The sequence below is a fragment of the Nipponia nippon genome, unplaced genomic scaffold (genome assembly GCF_047370975.1).
Source record: "Nipponia nippon isolate SJK-2023a ecotype South Korea unplaced genomic scaffold, ASM4737097v1 scaffold_6, whole genome shotgun sequence".
In the NCBI taxonomy this organism is placed as follows: domain Eukaryota; kingdom Metazoa; phylum Chordata; class Aves; order Pelecaniformes; family Threskiornithidae; genus Nipponia; species Nipponia nippon.
In genome coordinates this window covers 11,168,414-11,186,140 of record NW_028262380.1, presented here as the reverse complement: position 1 = coordinate 11,186,140, position 17,727 = coordinate 11,168,414, and the positions used below count along the sequence as shown (strand labels likewise).

Genomic DNA, 17,727 nt, shown 5'->3' with positions numbered 1-17,727 from the left:
AAAACCATCTGTTCCAAAATGACTCAACGATACATAAATACACTGTAATAATGAGAATAAAACAAGCTCTAAATCCTAAAATTGATGTGGAGAGCTCTGCAAGATATGGGTAAGGCTGATGAGCTGCTTCTCCCGTCATCGTTTCGCTATACTTCAATGTATACTTCAATGCTCACTTCAATTGCTCTTCAATGCAATGTATACTGCAATACTTTTGCCTGCTTCTGCAACTTAGTCTTATAGCAACAGCTTCTAGGTTCATATGACTGAGAATCTCTGCATTGACTTAGGAAAATGCAGAAAAGACAATTCAAGAGGGTTTCTATTGCTTACAAGGCAAAAATGAGGGTCCAGTAAAAATCCTCCCCAGGGCATTGTTTTCAGAAATCTCATTATAGTTTAGGCAACCTATTTGTTTTCATAGGACTGATTTATAATGCGTGAAGGCTTGGTTTTGACAGTACTACAGAGCTACACTTCAATTTGCTCAAGGTCACACATGAGATCTGAGGTGAATTTATGAAGGAACTTTTGCCTCCACCACCAGCTAGGCTCAGGAAAGCAACCCCACCACTAGCTTGCTAAACAAACTCAGCACAGAAATGCCTAGCTATGCCAAAGACCCCATGCTACACAAGCTTTGCAGTGTGCAGAAGACGATTCATCAAGAAGACAAGGAACAGCTTTCTTCACCACCTTCCCCTCAGAAACACCCACATGGAGTGTGCTCTGCATCTCCTGCACTTCTTTCATAGCAGCATTCAATTTTAGTGGATTTTTTTTAAAACCGGGGAGGATATATACGAACCCTGGATGAAATATTGGACATTTTCACAGCATCATGGGTTTTTTTCTTAATACAGCTTGACTTAATCACCTCCAAAGATTTCCTGTTGCCTACAGCACTTCTTGGCTGCCTACTTGAGGAGGAAGCACTGCGAAGGGGGCTTGGCACCATGCAGGACAGGGTGCTCGTGCCCAAGAGCTGCACTCTCAGCACACACCGCCGACCTCAGGGCCATTCCCACAGTTCACCCCTCAATAACAACCCAATCCACTCATTATCAGATTTCTCACAATCCTCCTTCTCCCCACACCATCAAACCCTATGGGCTGTCCTGGGCAGAGGTGTCCTCCACTACCACCTCTGAGGGAGGACAGAGTTCTCCTTCCCCTCACAGGGAGAACTGGGGAACTGGTCCCCATTCTCGCTTTCCACCTTTCCTGAGCTGCCTTTTGTTTTTCTGTATACTCTTGAACATTGTGCTAATATCTGAAAACTTTGTTTGATCAAAGGGGTGGTGTTGAAACCCATCGTGTCCCCTTTTCCTCACACAACTGATAGCAACACCTCGCTGAGAGACGCAGAGGGTGCAGGAGAACATTCACCTTAGTTTTGACAGGCTGCGAGAAAAAAACACTCAAACACCTGCCACATTCAGCATATTTCCACATTTTTGTGAAGCAAACACTCAGGAGAATGACACGGAGCCGCTTGAATTGAAACAGCCCAAACGTAATTCTTCTCATGCTACGACCTAAACTGGACTTTCAGCCTGTTTTCCTACACAAACGCCTCTCGCCGAGGAGGGCGCGGAGCCCGCACCTCAGCGGCCGCCCGCCTAGGGGCTGAAGGGCGGGAAGCCGCACGGCATCTCGGGACTTGTAGTTCCCCGTCCAGCGCAACATGGCGGCGCGGCGGGCTCTGGCGGCTGTCGGTGCCGCGCTCCTCCTTGCCGCTGGCATCCCGGCCAGCAAGTACTCTCGGGAGGCCAACGAGGGCTTGGCGGCCGCCGGCGCCAAGCGGCGGGAGGCTGGGGAGTTCCGGGTGGTGAGGCTGAACCAGGTCTGGGAGAAGGCGCAGCGGGTGAGTGCGGCGGCGCCGGAGGAGTGGCGACGATGGCGGAGCTCCGAGGGTGTGCTCTGGCAGAGCGCTGAGGGGGACCCACGGTCGGGCTTGACTCATTCCCCGTCAGCCGCCTCCGGAGGTGGCGTGCGGCGGGAGAAGCGGCGCGGGCGTCGGTTGGAGCGGGGGACTTGCGTGTGAGGAGAAACCGAGGCTGTCCGGCCCGGCGTCGCCCCGACAGGCCCCGGCTTGGTGTTGGGCCTCTGGGCTGCGGTGGCTTTTGTTTGGTTTTCAGGCCTGGCTGCCCCTGACGGGCAGCTCAGAGCAGGACCCACACAGCCCCGCTCCCTGAGGGCTGACCCAGGCGGCTGGGAACAGCGGTGCTGTGTAAGGTCTTGTCTCAGGAGGTATCTCCTTCCCCTTTCCTGCCATATGTATCTGTGTCATGGGAAGCATTGATCTTCCCATGTTTAAGTCCAGCCGTTAAACCACATGCCCAGGAAGTGGAAGAGAGAGTGAAGTCCCTCTGGTACCATGGAGGATCCGAGACTGGCTTCTGCACTCCTGGTCAAATGCATTAGCCCTTTTGGTAAGGAACATGATCCTCTCATCGTGTCTGAAGGCAGTAGCCTTAGTTCCTACTTTGCACAGGACAGGAGCTCACTGCACAGGAGAGTAAGAAACCCTCCACCTTGTTGGTTATGTCACCTTCATTTATAGCAAGTGATGTAGTCACATGCAGGAGGACCAGCAAATGGGTATCGCCATTCCCAGATGAGAGCCTTAATTTTGACAGTGATACTTGACTTTCACTCACTCTGAGCTAAACAAATATTTAATTAAATAAAATTAATTAATTAATTAATTAAAAAATACAGTAAAAATATTTAATTACGGTGGAAATATTTAGTTACAGCCTAACAGAACAGCTCCAGCAGGAGGGGAGGAGCACACCGCACACCCATATTCATCCCCTGAATATTGTGGAGCATGGAAGTTAGGGTCATGGCTGGTAGAAGGTTCACTTACTTCAGGCAAAGGAATAGAGCTAATATTAGTTCTGGATTTCCTGTATCTTGGATAGATGTTCACCTGCCTGAGCTACTGAATTAGAGGCAACACATCCCTGGGTTTAGTCAAAAGATAGAAGCCCTGCCATAATGCTGCCTCCCAGCGTGCCAAAAGAAGACATCAAAAATAACTCCTTACCTCAATGGGAGAAGGATGGGATGGGGGATAGGGCACTGTGTGATAATGAAACTCCAGCTGTAAACTGACAGCTGAAGAAGAAACATACATGGACACCTGAAATAAACTATAATGATAGTATTGTCAGTTTCCTCTTATTTTTCCAATTACAGTCTTTTTTCATTTTCATACCTGGATCTTCTGGAATTCAAATTTGAGATGCTTTACATCACCTATGTTAAGATGCTAAAATGTAAAATGAAGTTAACTCTGTCAGAGTAAAGAACTAAGCTTTAGTAAATTCTATATGTGTGAGCCAGTTTTTAGAGAGGGAGCACCTACTTGAACTAAATTTGCCACCATCTAAATTTCACTTTTGAGTACAACTGACACCCAGCCTGTCTCTTAGAAAGTGATTTTTCAGTATGTCTCGGCAAGGTCTGAAATAAGAAGAAAACTCTGCTTGTGTGTTAGATCTGCTTTGAAATATTTGTGTGTGCCAATGCTGAACTCTATTTCCTTCATTTTGGTAGTGGTGAAGATAGTACTGAAAATAAGGAACTCCTTTGTTTTGACATAAAAGATGGATATGGCAATTCAACATTGCAACACACAGCTGGATGGACAGTCCTTCAGAAACCCCCAAAATGTTAATTAATGGGAACCAGGAGCAGGCAAGCCAGAATTCCTTCCTATTTCCCTGAGGGAGGGAGCATTTGATGGTTCTCCAGCATCTCTTTTCATAGGTATATGTCTTATATAAAAACTTTAAAAAGTTATTTTAATCCAAGAGTTCTTCTTAGTCAGACCCTAATTCTATAGTTATTTGAAGCAATGACAAATACTATGTAGGTTTCACAAGATGCGTGGTTTGGCCTGCTAGTCTCTAACAATCCGCGGTGTGGTGGTTGTGGCCATTGGTGTAGTTCTGGCATCGCTTGTGACCGGGGCTTCCTGGCCATCCCAAAGCAACAGTGGGCTCCAGAATTTAGGGCATGTTACACCTAAAAAAATTGTATTAAAGAACCCTTTCCTCTCAGAAACAAAGGTGTAGGTAATGATATTGCAGGTAATGATTGTAGCCAGGTAAACAGCAAACAACTTAATTGTTGTAATGTTTCACAGATTTCTAGTGCTCCTTCCCAGAATTGCCAGATACCCATCTTGGATGTTAATGTCCAGGCAGCATAAGGAATGAGCGTAAGGAACTTGGTGCTTTGTTATTTAATCATTAAACTTAGCTTTTCATCTCTGCTTCTAGTTAGTTATTCCAACATATGACTGATGTTAGTAAAGTTATGTGGGGTCTTACCTTTTGACATTCTTTTACCAGGTGGCATTCAGGGTCCTACATAATATGATCTTGAAGGAAGCAGTTCTTGAACTGTATACTTTATATTAGCCTATGTATTCACTTTTGTGTTATATAAATGGGACAGGCAAGGGGCTTCCAACAGGTTTCAAAGGATTTATAATGTTTAAAAGGACAGTTGCTTGAGTTTCATACTAAATTGTAATGAGAATCAGAAAAATATCCATAGAATTGGGAGAAATTTTCTTTCTTTTTTTTCCCTTAAGGAACAATGGGCTTAATGTAGTTCCGTAGTTTTTATTAAGAGTTTTAAATGTTTGATTGATGATGGTATGTCTCCAAAGTTTATGTTTAGAAGTTCTGATATTCTTTTCTGGAACTGCTAGAAAACACAAAACTGTATGTGTTTATGAGATTGCACTAACTGCAGAGAGTATCTAACATAAACTGCATTGTTGTAATCTTTTATACAGTAGTGTGTCTCTGATGATAAAGTCATACATTTAAAAGGTTGTGTTTTCCTACTTCTGCAGTACTTAGGAGCAGAATTAATTATTATCTAAGTTACTGCTGGTGATTTTTTTCCTGGATTTGCTCAGCCTAACTACATATTAAGTCCACGCTACTTGAATGCTGGCATTAGAATACAGAACTACTGAGATGATTGATCATTTCCTTCACAACTTATAGCAAACTTTTCTCTCAGTCTTCCTCCTGAAGCATCAGGGCACAATTCTGGCTGAGCAACGCATTGTTACTTGGTGCCACTGCAGCAAAGATACTCTGGCTATCCAGGTCATCCTGCTCCAGAAAAGCAAATAAGTACATGATTAAGGTTTTGTGACTTTAGCACATACTAAAAATCATAAATAAAGCGGTTCCTTCTAAGTGCTTAGCTTTTATCAAGCAGTTCCCCAAAAGCAGATGGTAAAGAAGACAATAGGGATGCTCCTTTGCTTTAGTATTAGAGGGATTGGAAGTTTTAATGTGTTCTATAAATTTTATATTTACCTGTGATTCTAACTACTCTAGATTTTGGTAAATTATTTCAGTAAGCCAAGTGCAAGATACAGGGGAAAAAACGTAGTTTAAAAATTAAAATAATTATATTCAGAAGCACAAGACTAATTAATAGGACAGCCTATGCTGAAAGCAGAAACAATAATGTGCATAGGTTCCTGAATTCCTGTCAATAGAAATTCAGTGCATTAGCTCAAAATAATAACATTTTTCCTAGTTATTTTCAAACAACCTGCTGGCACTCAAATGAATGGCTGAATCTTTTCAGTATCATTCTGATGTTTAAAAATAATACGGAGTTCTGAGTCTGTGTTTATTAAACATACTTCTTCCTCACTGAAAATGAGAATTTTTATAATCTAATGTGATTTTAATGACCAAAAAAACCCTCCAGTAAATAAGCTTGTCCTAGGACAGATAAGCCCAGGTGGTTCAGAGCCGCATCTGAGCTCCCAGGAGCTGGCTGCTCAGTGGTCGGAGGTAGAAGGACTCAGACAGCTCAGGCAGAACTGTATTGGAGGTCACACTGCTCATGTTTTTTGATCTCCTCTCTTCTCTGGGCTTTTCCTTACCTCACCTTCTTGTTACTAACGTGCACGCACATACACACAAAATAAGTTCTGAAGCATTAATATGATTTGTTACATTTCTTTGTTTTAAACTGCATAACTGAAGTGTTTAAAATCTGGAAGTTGAGAAGTTCACACTCAACTTAGAGCAGAGCTGCTTAGCCAACTGCATATTAGTCATTGTCTCTGTTCCTGTTTTCTCTGTTCCACAAAATTTCAAGCTGACCTATCATTCATTTACATCTTTTTTTTTTTTTTTCATAGCTTCAGCCTCAATATCATATCTTTTTGTTCTGTTATGTGGGACAGGAATACCTCTAGGTTTTGTATGTTTTTAATGCACATAAACCATGTTAAGAAGTGATCTTAGAAAATTTTGCACTTTGATCATAGTAAAAATTGCTGATGAAGTGGCTCTTTGACCTGCAAGGCCATCCTCAGTTTCCTGGTAGTCTACAAAACCATATTGACAAATAAAATTTACCAACTCACTATAACTATATGGTTAGAAGGTGGTCCACAAGAAAGCACATGTGGTGGCAATGGCATGTTGTTTGAGAAATTTAGTTGTTACTGCCTTTTGTGAATTAGTGAAACTGAATTGGTTTAATAATTTTTTTTTTTTTTACATTCTTTGTTATTAGTACTGGACATTTTTAAGGTAGAATCATTTTTAGAAGGCAGTCCTGTTAAAAGTGGGGGAAAAAACACATTTCAATATTACTTGAAGGAACACCAAAGAAAGACACAAATTTTTAACCCTTACGTAATTTCGCTGTTGTCCAAGTAGCTGAAGAGCTGAGAGAGAAGGCTCTGTGGTCACTGTCTTTTAACACCAGTATGCTGGGGGCATAGTCGTGTTCATAGGCAAGAGATGTTATGTATGCAGTGGCTCATACCTTAAGGCTCTTAAATTCAGATGGATACACAGCATTAAAGTAAAAGAAAAAAATGCTGTGCTATACTGGCTATGCATCTATACTGGCTTCTGAGGTAACACTGCAGCAAGAGATGACTCCACATAACTGAATACAAACCTTTCTCTGTTCCCGTTAGCTTCATCTCTCTGCTGTGAAACTGGCAGAGTTGCACAGTGATCTAAAAATACAAGAAAAGGATGAGCTAAGCTGGAAAAAACTGAAGGCTGAAGGGCTAGATGAAGATGGAGAGAAAGAAGCCAAACTCAGACGCAACTTAAATGGTAAGGTATATCTTTGCAGGAGGAGTTTAAACTTTGCATCAGACACATGTTAGACACCTGTGCTGGTGTTAGAACCATTAAATAACAGGTTGTCTTTCCAGACACTGAGCACACACGAGTTCTTTGGAGGTCAGCAGGGAGCTGCAGGAGGCTAACAGATTCCTTTGCTCCAGATGTTTTCAGAAGAGGTCATTAAACCTGGGACCTCTGTGTCGTAAACTGTTAGCTTTTCCACTGTGAGCTGCAAAATCCAGCTCTGCAATTCAAGGATGTAGCCAGTCTCTCGTCTTCCATACATCCATAGCTGGTTCTAATGTTTCTGTATCTTCTATTCCCTTGCAGTCATTATGACTAAATATGGGATGAATGGAAAGAAGGACTCTCAACTAGTTGATACCAACTACATTAAAGATGGTACAGAAAGTGATACACTAGATGATCCAAGACTGGAAAAATTATGGAGCAAGGTGAGTAACGTTTCCAGGAACTGGAGTGTAGGAAATCAGTATTTCTTCACTGAACTATTGTCTGTCTCTTCTGAGAGCCCCCAGACTTGGAATTAAATAGCTTTACTACTCTGCTTTTAAGTACTGGCCAAGCTGCTGTGCTCTGTAGCTCACATCTTTGTGCCCTGAGGGCATCCCACCTGCATCTAGGTCACCAGGTTTGGCAGGTTCTCTGCCGCATCAGTCTGCATGGAGGATAATGGAGGACAAACAGAGCTTTTCATCAAATTTCACTGAACTCATGATTTCCCTTTGTGTGACTATTACACTGTGTGGTAGTATACCTGTGGTGTTTTTCCTGTTTTTCTTATTGTTATTTCTGGGCTTTTTTAAAAAGATGCATTTAAAATAGGACCATTTCATAGACTGTTTAAAAGTGAAATGTATAGTGGGGTGTGTTAAATGGACTTTCCCAACCTGGTATTCAAGTGAAAATTTCCAGGATTTGCGTTAATGCATAAAAAATAGAAAGTGTACTGTCAGTCTGGGCAGTTAAAACTGGAGAATTCATAATCTTAAAAAAATAAATAATTCATGTTTTAAGAAACAAGTAGTCAAGTAAAGCAAAGAATTCTTACATCAGTCTAGTGCAGTGGTAGTAAAGCAGAGAAAAAGATTTGCTGGGTTTTAAAATGTTACTGTAACTAGATACAGCTCTGGCAAGGGATATGACGGGATATGTGCTTTGGGGAACAGTAAACAGCATTGGATAGAAATATTCCCTAAGCAAAAAAAAAAGGTTGGGGCTGAATAGGTATCAAAAACAGTCCCTTTTGATCATGCGTGGCAGCAAATAAGTCACCAGAATTGTGGGTAGTGCTCCAGTTGTCTGACCAGTGCTTCCCTAATTGCTAAAAAGTAGTCCAGCGAGGAACAAATCGCTGCAGAGCAAATGCACAGCAGTGATAAAATCTTCACTTGCCAGTAGAGTAAGATTAAGTAAAGACTGTGCTTAATATCAGGCTGCGTCCCTCATGCAAACAGTCCCTGTACAGTTGCATATGGAGCTCTGTGGCCCTAATTTCTGTATTAAATTATTTCCCATGGAATAGAAATGACAGACACTTTTCACGGGGTAGTCCATAGCAAGTCTAGCTTTTTAAGTCTGAAGCAAACTTCCTTTTGACATGATTAAAGGCACCATATCTGTTGATGTCTAAATCCTGACCTCACACTAATATAAAGGGATTTAAAACAAAAGATCTTAAGGACAAGCTGGACTTAATTTTCTAAAGGTGGTGGGAAGTTTAGGCAGTTGAGTACACTTAAAAGCGCTTGGCCTGGAAGGCATAATAACCTCATGTTTCTTTCAGGCCAAGACCTCTGGGAAGTTCTCTGATGACGAGCTGGATAAGCTTTGGCGAGAATTTAAGCATCACAAAGAAAAGATTCGTGAATACAATATTCTGCTGGAGACCGTGAGCAGAACAGAAGGTGCCTGAACATTTCTCTGATGTTTCGAGATCAGTACAACTCTCTTCTCTGCCCATTGCCTCCATTGTTTCCAAATTTCTTTGAAACTCCTGAAGTCTGACATTTCTGTCAGAACTGCCTGCAGATGCTGACATTTCCAGATACTTGCTGGGTTTAGTTCTGCATTAGCTGCCAAAAATCTTGCAAGCTAATGAAAATGTTGCCATTTCAGTTTTCTGATTTTGCCTGCATTTCAAGCAGGGAGGATACCATCAAGTTAGCAATGATGGCCATAGTAGTTTACCAGAAATTATGCATCAAGCATAGATCCAGTGCTGCAAAATGTGGTCATAAAGTCTGCAGAACATGCATGTTTTATCTCACCAGCTGGGAGCCCAAGAGGATATACTTGAATATTTTAGGCACTGAGCCTGAGGTGTATTAAAGCACTGAGGATCTGAAACCAGCTTGCTGTACTAATCCTAGCTAAAATTTCGTTAGACCCAAAGTATTCTAAAGCTTATAGGCAGTTTGATGCTTGCTTTGCAGAGTCCAAGCTGGAACCTGCTAGAAGTCATTTCAACATCAGATGTCCTGATTGGTTCATGAAATGCTCGGGGAAGAGAGCACAGAACTCATCAGTCATCCCTATCCCATTTCCTTGGGATATTGTTAACCTAGGAAAATAAGAACATTTGCTAGAACTAGAATCTTGGCTGGTGGCCAGTAGGAGTTAAAAGGCATTTCTGTAATATCACCTGTCAGAGCAGTGAGGGGCATTGATCTTAATATTGATCCACAGAAAGAATTACTGCTTCTTAGAGTGTGGTGTTGATGCTTTATTTACACTCAGCTCAAATGCTAGGAACTTATCATCTTTTATTCACCTCAGATTCGGGGGATTTCTGGAGCTTTTGACCTATCAGGATTTGGCCCACAATCGGTAACACTTTTCTTGTTCAACAGATATCCACAAAAATGTTATCAACCCATCTGAAGAGAACCTGGTGAAAGAGGAAATCTTGCACAACAAACACAGAGAGCTCAAAGACAAGCTAAGAAGCATCAATCAGGGGTTTGAACGTTTGCGTAAAGTCAGTCACCAGGGATATGACACAACCAGTGGTATGATACAGTGGGTTTTATGCTTATTTGGGATCAATTTCATTTAAAAAAAAATAAAAATCAGTGGGCAAGTAATAAGATGTAGTCACAATATCACAGTACACGGTGTGACCAAAATGGGCTGAAGAGGTACAGCCAGCCTGTTCTATTTAGAAGCCAATACTAGAAGCCTAATGAAAGGATAGTGACAATCTGTAACGAGGATAGTTCTGTCTTCCATGCCCACATGAGAAGGGATGTTATGCGTTCAGCCCCAGGAGGGCAGGTAAGTGAGACAATATGCAGGGCAAGTAACACCATTACTCAGTTCCTTGGGGGGGGTTGCTTTTTAAAAAATACTGGCTACAGCAATGCTATAGTTTTAAGTTAAGTACTTGCGGTTTTCTTCCTTTTCGTCTAAATAGAATAGTAATGCAGTGCTTCATATATCTGTGTGTATGTATGTGAGAAAGCACGCTCATCTTGCATAGAAGCTGGACATAAAACCATTGTGTCCAGATTTTCATTTAGTGGTATGTGTTTGTTTAGAATTTGAAGAACCAAGAGTGATTGATTTGTGGGACATGGCCAAATCAGCCAATTTCACTGAGAAAGAACTTGAATCTTTTCGGGTAAGTAGAATTCCAATTAGATCTTTATGGAAAGATATTTTCCCACATGAAGAAACACTCAGTGTTACTCTGAGTGCAGCCACTTCTGTATTGCTCTTCAGACACCGTAAAAGAGAGTCATGCTTCTTTCTTAATATTTCAAATATATAAACATGTAGGTAACTAGTCATATGCATGGTTCTGTTATAATCAGCAAAATGAAAATTCTGAATTCTGTGAAAGCAAGTGCTGCGTATTTTAAATCTTTGAAAGATCAGGCCCTGCTTGCTTGTTTCCAATGCACTGTATTTCCCTCTCTGACCCAATGTCTTAATGTAATTATTTCTTTGGGAAGCCGTGTACTCTGTATACCCAGCTATTTCCCTCTCATGCCCACCTCTTGCACTGCTAACTTCCCATGTTGGAGCTGTGTTGAACTGACCGAAAAGTATCATGATGAAGACCACTTTTCAAGGAAATACAGAAATTAATTCCTGTGGGGTTGATACTGGTTTTATTTAATTCAAATTGCATTGATAAAATGTTGGGGGTTTTTTTCATCTGACTCTGCCTGTTTATCAGAACAGATTTTGTTGATAGCCTGGAGAAGTAACTCTTCAGGGCTTGTTCATGAAGTTCCATGTATTTATAATGTTGTCTTACCCTCCAAGACATGGCTAGGGCCACCTTGAGCTTCTTTTCTGGGGAAGGTAATGAGAGAGTTTTGACTTCCTTGGACAGGGATCGAAATCTGTCTCTCTTCGATATCAAAGATCCATCTTATTTCTTTTAACTCACATGCAGCCCGATTCTCTTATGAAGCAAACATTTTAATTACACTGATTTCAGTGGCCCTGCTTGTAAGAGTGTCAAAGGAAAGCTTGCTGAAGTCTGCAACAAGGCTTCTGCTGACCTCAGTGGGACATTTTGGTCAGCACTGTACAATTGCATGACAGGTAAATTTGGCCTTCGTATCAGCTGCAGTGAAAAAGAAAAAACAATTCCATAAGCAAGAACACATACCCGCTTATTAATTTTACTGTTTTAGTAGAAATCTTCATTCATGCAAACCCTGTTCACCAAACCAAACCTGTCTTGTTACTGTGAACGTTGAGACATCCTAACAAAAGTAAGACAGTAAGAATCAGAGCAAAACATCTGCCTATTTAAAAAGTTCATGAAAGCAGAATTAAAGAAATCATGTGCTGATTCCATTCAGCCTTCTTTGAGCAGCTGAAGTTGTGTCTTCTCCTGAGTGGCCACAGTACCAACCTTCATAAGGGTTTCATAACGAAAGATACGAGTGCTGCTCTGCTGGTACATCATCTCAGAGGAGCAGCTAAAATGATTTATCAGAGCAGTAAAATCCCAGGCTGACGTCATGAACGGAGTATGTAAAACAGACTGGAATGTTCTACAGCAAAAGGAAACTATTCTCTTGTCAGAAATGTTGAAAACAAAAACTGCTTTAAAAACTGAAGATCTGTTAGGATGATGGATTTTTTTTTTTAATTGTCTTGAAATGAGAGGAATTTTGTCAGCCACCTGGACTGAAGCACACCAGTGACCAAAATTAAGTGGGCCCTGTCAAACAGGGGGATTTCACTGTAGGGTTTGTCTTGAGTTTTTCTCGATGTAATGCATAGAACTGCTGCCATAAGTGGTATAACAGTTGGAATTGTTCATATCCTCTTCACAGAGGACGTGTCCTAAGACACAGAGAAACTAAATTTACTGCCTTGAAGTAGCAAAGCAAGAGCATGCTTTGGTGGGTAGAGACATTACTCATTCTTTGGTCCCCCTTGCAGTGTACCAGGTTGTCTGAGGACCATCTCTGATACGTCCCTGAACACCACAGTTAGTCTGGCCAATGTCTTTTGGACAAACTAAGAGGGTTTTTTGTTTGTTAATTAATTCATCCTATTTCAGATTCATCATAGCAGACTGCAAACCCAGAAAACATTTACAGCTGAGAAGAAAATGGCAAATCCAGGACCTGATTTTTAAAAAGAGGCTTCTCTTAAAAATTGTGTTTCCCTCCCCGCAGTCCACTATTCTTATGTACAAACTTCTATTTGGTACTCACTGCTATCGTCTCCGAGCACCTCGCACCCATCAGCAGTCTCCTTTTGAGGATTCTGCAGTGGGTCGTTTTCATCACCTGCCTTCGAAATTGGGTGTCTGGGTGGTGATGATAATGTATTGTCCAGACATTCTTAAGAAGCAGGGAACTGAAAAAGCTTTCTGTGCTTGACTTAGTAAAATGGCATTAAGGATGTCTTGGCAAGAAAAGAGAGAGGGAGCCTTGGAAAGAAAATCCTGTGAAGCTGTGTGTATTATTTGTTATCTTAGGAGGAGCTGAAGCACTTTGAAGCAAAAATTGAAAAACACCATCATTATCAGAAACAATTAGAGATTTCACACCAGAAACTGAAGCATGTAGAAGGAACTGGAGATAAGGATCATCTGAACAGAAACAAAGAGAAATATGCTATGCTGGAAGAAAAGACAAAAGAACTAGGATACAAGGTCTGTATAAATCCATTTTACATATGTGTTGAAAGTTTAACTTACTACTAGAGGGTACGTAGATCATCCAGCGCTGATTTTTCATGTAATTTGAGTGACTTCCAGAGGGGGATTTTAAGGCACACCTGTGCTCCATGTTTAGTACAGGATACATGTAACTGTTTTTTATAGACCTAATTCTAAAATGCCTGAAATACCTCTGGTTTCCGCTCTTCCTGTTGTCACATATACTGATAGCAAAACCTGAATATATGGTATTGATAATTCATTGTCTTGCTAAAATTTGCTTGATGTGTTTTGTTTTCCTGCTAGGTAAAGAAGCACTTGCAAGACTTATCCAGCAGAATCTCTCAAGGTCTTCAACACAATGAATTATAAAATCTGTTCTGCTTCATGGGATCAATCTATTAACACAAAACAGATAATGTGTTTTTTGAACAGGATTTACCAAGGAGTCATTCTGAACTCGTAAGGATTGAACAGGGTTGTCCTGTAAGAAGTTTTTTTTTTGGTCCACTTAATTGCCAGTTTTGTATTTGCACTATCAAATTAAATGTTTAGATTATAAATTTAAGTTCCGTATCTTGGATCATGTAAATCTTACATCTGAATCAAGTAACAGCCTTTGAAATAAGCAGTCATGTCAAAAGGAAAAACGTGAACTCTCAGAGGATTCCTGCTAGTAAAAAAAAACACTAGTCTGGTCAATGAAAGCAAACACTGAGGTACAGGAAGTTAAAACAGAGGCCAGAAAGTCTTTTATTTCATTGCCTGGCCTAATACGTTTCTGACAGAAGGTAAAGAAAATATTTCTACTGACTTTGAGCAGTGGCTCAGAACTGCACTGTGTATGAATGTTTCATGTGAGAGGGGGAGGAAGAGTAAGGAGGGAACAAGTATTGAGGTCAAGTCACACAAATTAGTTATAGACTAACACATCTGAAGTTATTCAATGTATGTGTACCTATCTTGTTCATGGTTGCTTGGCTTTGTTACACTTAGTCATTAAAAAAATCAAAACATGATACTGGTGAAGCCTTTTTTTTTTCTTCCCTCATTTAGTGAGAAGTAACCAGACCTATTTTTTGAGCATGTTGTTTATTCCTTTAAACTAAAGTTCACTCACACATTAGTTTTTAAGACAGGAGGGGTAGTTTTGTACCGCACGAATGTGTCCCTAAGTTCTGAATAAGCAGAAGGCTCTCTAAAGCAGCTTCTCTCTCTCAGCACGTGTTCCAAGTACAATCTCCAGTAAAGATTATTATGACTTTCCCTTTTGAGACTAGATTTTTATGTTGTGCATCAGAACTTTGGCAAACATTAGCCATCTGGGTTAAAATTTTCTGTAAGAGTAATGCTGACCCTTTCTTTCTAAGGAGTGTTTCACATCAAACTCTTCCAGCAACAAGGTTAAGGCAAAGGTCCAGTGTAGGTAAATCATTACAGCTGCTTGGCTGGGAAGCTCTGTCGCTCACAGATTGCAGCGCTGTACTGTGCTGCATGAGCAGGCTGTCCTCGAGCCTCGCTTGCCATACCTGTTCCGTGAGAAATATTGAAGAGATCCGTTCAGAATCGGCCACTCTGTGTATAATTTATCCAGTACCTGAGTCTGTGGTGGGTTAAAAGTGGTATGATTCTGTACATGGAGACTATTTGATAATGTGCAAGTGATCTGAACCAAAATTGTGGTAGCAGACTTACTTTGAGATTCTGAATATCTTTGCAGCAGTAAGCTTTTTTTTTTTTTTTACATTTCAGTTTAATGTAAGCTAACAGTTATTTATATTCCAGAGAATCGGTCCATCATGAGAAACAGAGGCCCCCATTAATATTAGCAGTCATCTCAGCGATGGTTCTGTTCACGTAGTTTATGATGTATGTCCCCTCTGGTTGGTAAGCTAAAAAAAGTAAACCCAAAAATAGCTAAAACCCATTTCTGAGAAGAAAACTGTTTTTTCGTGGATGCTACACACCCTTTCTGCCCCAGACTATCACTTTAAGGGCTGTTCAGCCTTCCTCAACACAGCAGTGGCTGTGTCTTACAGGTTTATCTTCATCATTGTTTTTTTCAAGGTGAATGCACAATACAAGTGTATTCTATACAGTGTGTGGAAGGTGCAGACTTCACTATGATGTCCTTCATGTTTCCCTTTGGCAGAGTAAGAAATAAATCCATGTACCACAGGTGACTTTGGTGTTCTGTGGCTGCAGCCTCGTTTGGTAATGTCAATGCGGAGAGGCCCGCGCCACTGGCTCCCGGGTGAAGAATCTGAACACATGCACGCGGTACGTCAGCAGAGGAAAGGAACTGAGCAAAGCACTCCGATCGCAGCAGTCCTGGCTGGGTGGCACAAGAATGGAAAAGCTTTTACTGAGCATGTTCGGATACTGCTGCGGGGGGGGAACTCTGCTGCGCAACGGAAAGCGACGTGAGGATCTCAGCCTGCAATGAAGGTGGGCAGAGTAGCTGCGTGCTCCACAGAAAGCTGGGTTTTGGGTGTGTACCCAGAATGTCTGAAGAATTTTGGGATAGCGCGGGGGGCTGGATTCACAGAACACATACCCAGGGTCAGATCAGCAGTGGTAACGGTGGTCTCCATGCGCAGAGCTGCTTCAGCGCAGGCTGTGAAGCAGGGTAGTGGCTGTGCCGTGCGGTGGTGGCTTGTACCATGCGGTGGTGGCTGTGCCATGCGGTGGTGGCTCTGCTGTGCAGTGGTGGCTGTGCCGTGTCTTTACCCACCACACCATGACAGTAATCAGGCTCGAAGGCCAGGTGGGCTCCAGCAGAGAGAACACTGGGCAAGCACTTCAAAATACAGGAGGCTGACAAAATATTTACATACCATAGTAATTCCAAATTAGGAACGAGTGAGGTCATCAGTGGCAAAGGGTGGAGACTGGGCTCAGCACAGTCACCTCACTTCAGTTATTTAACATCGCCGTTAATGAGTCGTCAGGCCCAAAGATTGTTCCCACAAACCTACTGGAGAAAAAATATTAAACAGCAGTGGTTGCTGCCCCTGAGTGCAACTCCCACCGAAATAGTCTGTAGTGGAGTGAGAGTCTGCAGCGGCACAGGGAAGACATTAGGAATCGTCTCCATTCCTGTCAAGGCTTTTTGGGGCTTTCCCTGCTTTTTGAGGCCTGCGGACAGTGCACAGGCTAGCGAGTTGTAAAGGCTGAATCCACTCTTGTTTCTATAGTCTGCGCCTCGCACACATCCGTATATGTACAAGTCAGGTAATTATTGCAGTTTTTAAACCTCCAAAGACAATTCATGTGGCTAAAGTAACAAAAGTGGGTAGCCTTTGAGACATTAAACATTTAAAAATAGCTCCAGTCACCACTTTTGCATTTCTGTAAATAGCAACAAAAACTCAAAGCCAAGAAAAAAGGTGCAAATGAATATGCCTACAGTCCTGTGCCTACTGAAAGGTCAGTAATGGGGTTCATAGGTGAGAGTGCATGCGGGAGACATCTGAGTAGGAAAGAACCAACAGCTTTCAACAGTGGTTGAACCTTCTCTTCCTTAACTGGTATTTTATCTGATCCTTTTGTAATTATTCAAATTCCCAAGTTTTTCAAACCACTCTGAGAAACAATTTGAAATACAAAAGTGGGAGCAGAAGAAGGAGGAAAGAACTGCATTTCTTAGGGGGGAAAAAAAGATCAGAATGTTTTATATTTTATACGGTCTGTCAAATTCTGCCCTGAAAAAGAACCTGAATTTAAATAAACATGTCAGTGATTTCACATAGGACAGATTTTATTTATTAAATGGAAATGAGAGGGAAAAAATACACAAGGCATTAAATACAACAAAAATAACCAAGTCTTTCTTAAAATAAAAACCATGTCCTGCGTGCTGGTTGAGTAGCTGAGATCGCATCATTCAACCAAGACAAATAAGGAGCAGCCACTACAGCAGGCGTATTGCTGTAACAATTTCCCTTCTCCCCTCGCAAGGGATTCTGATGCCTAATAGATCAGGCAGTGGCTGGAGTATTTAATTCCTCGAGTAGAGAGCCTTTACACCGTGTCAGCTGAGGTGCCATCTCATTTCCTCGGTAGGACTCTCCTCCTTGCTGCGTGCCAGGCTCCGGCCAGGGTGATAGGGCCTTTGCACTGAAGGTGACAGAAACCAGCCCGGCTTCACGGAGGCGGCTGCCTCAGCAGCTGATCCGGGCTGAGTGGCTGGAAGGGCTTCAGGCCTTGGCTGGGGAGCAGCAGGCAGCTCCACAGTGCCCAGCTCCAGGCATGAAGTGCAGCTGTGGGTGTGCTGCCTGGATCCCATCACGCAGCCTTCGCAGCTCCGCTGAAGTGGGCATCTCGCCCCGCTGGCCCTGCAGGGAGCTGGCGGGGGCCCTAACGCATCGCCTTTTCAGTTCTGCCATTTATTCAATACACGCCTTTAGGTGGCTTGGTGCA

At 42.0% G+C, this 17,727-nt stretch overlaps 1 protein-coding gene across 1 annotated transcript; it reads left to right on the top strand.

Annotated features, from left to right (window-relative positions):
• The first annotated feature begins 1,658 nt into the window (after positions 1-1,658).
• LRPAP1 (LDL receptor related protein associated protein 1) lies at positions 1,659-14,324 on the top strand. Its single transcript, XM_009471147.2, has 8 exons — positions 1,659-1,867; positions 6,992-7,136; positions 7,479-7,603; positions 8,956-9,076; positions 10,022-10,180; positions 10,709-10,791; positions 13,123-13,299; positions 13,612-14,324. The coding sequence occupies exons 1-8, from the start codon at positions 1,688-1,690 to the stop codon at positions 13,675-13,677; spliced, it is 1,056 nt and encodes a 351-aa protein (XP_009469422.1). The 5' UTR covers positions 1,659-1,687; the 3' UTR covers positions 13,678-14,324.
• Positions 14,325-17,727: the final 3,403 nt, after the last annotated feature.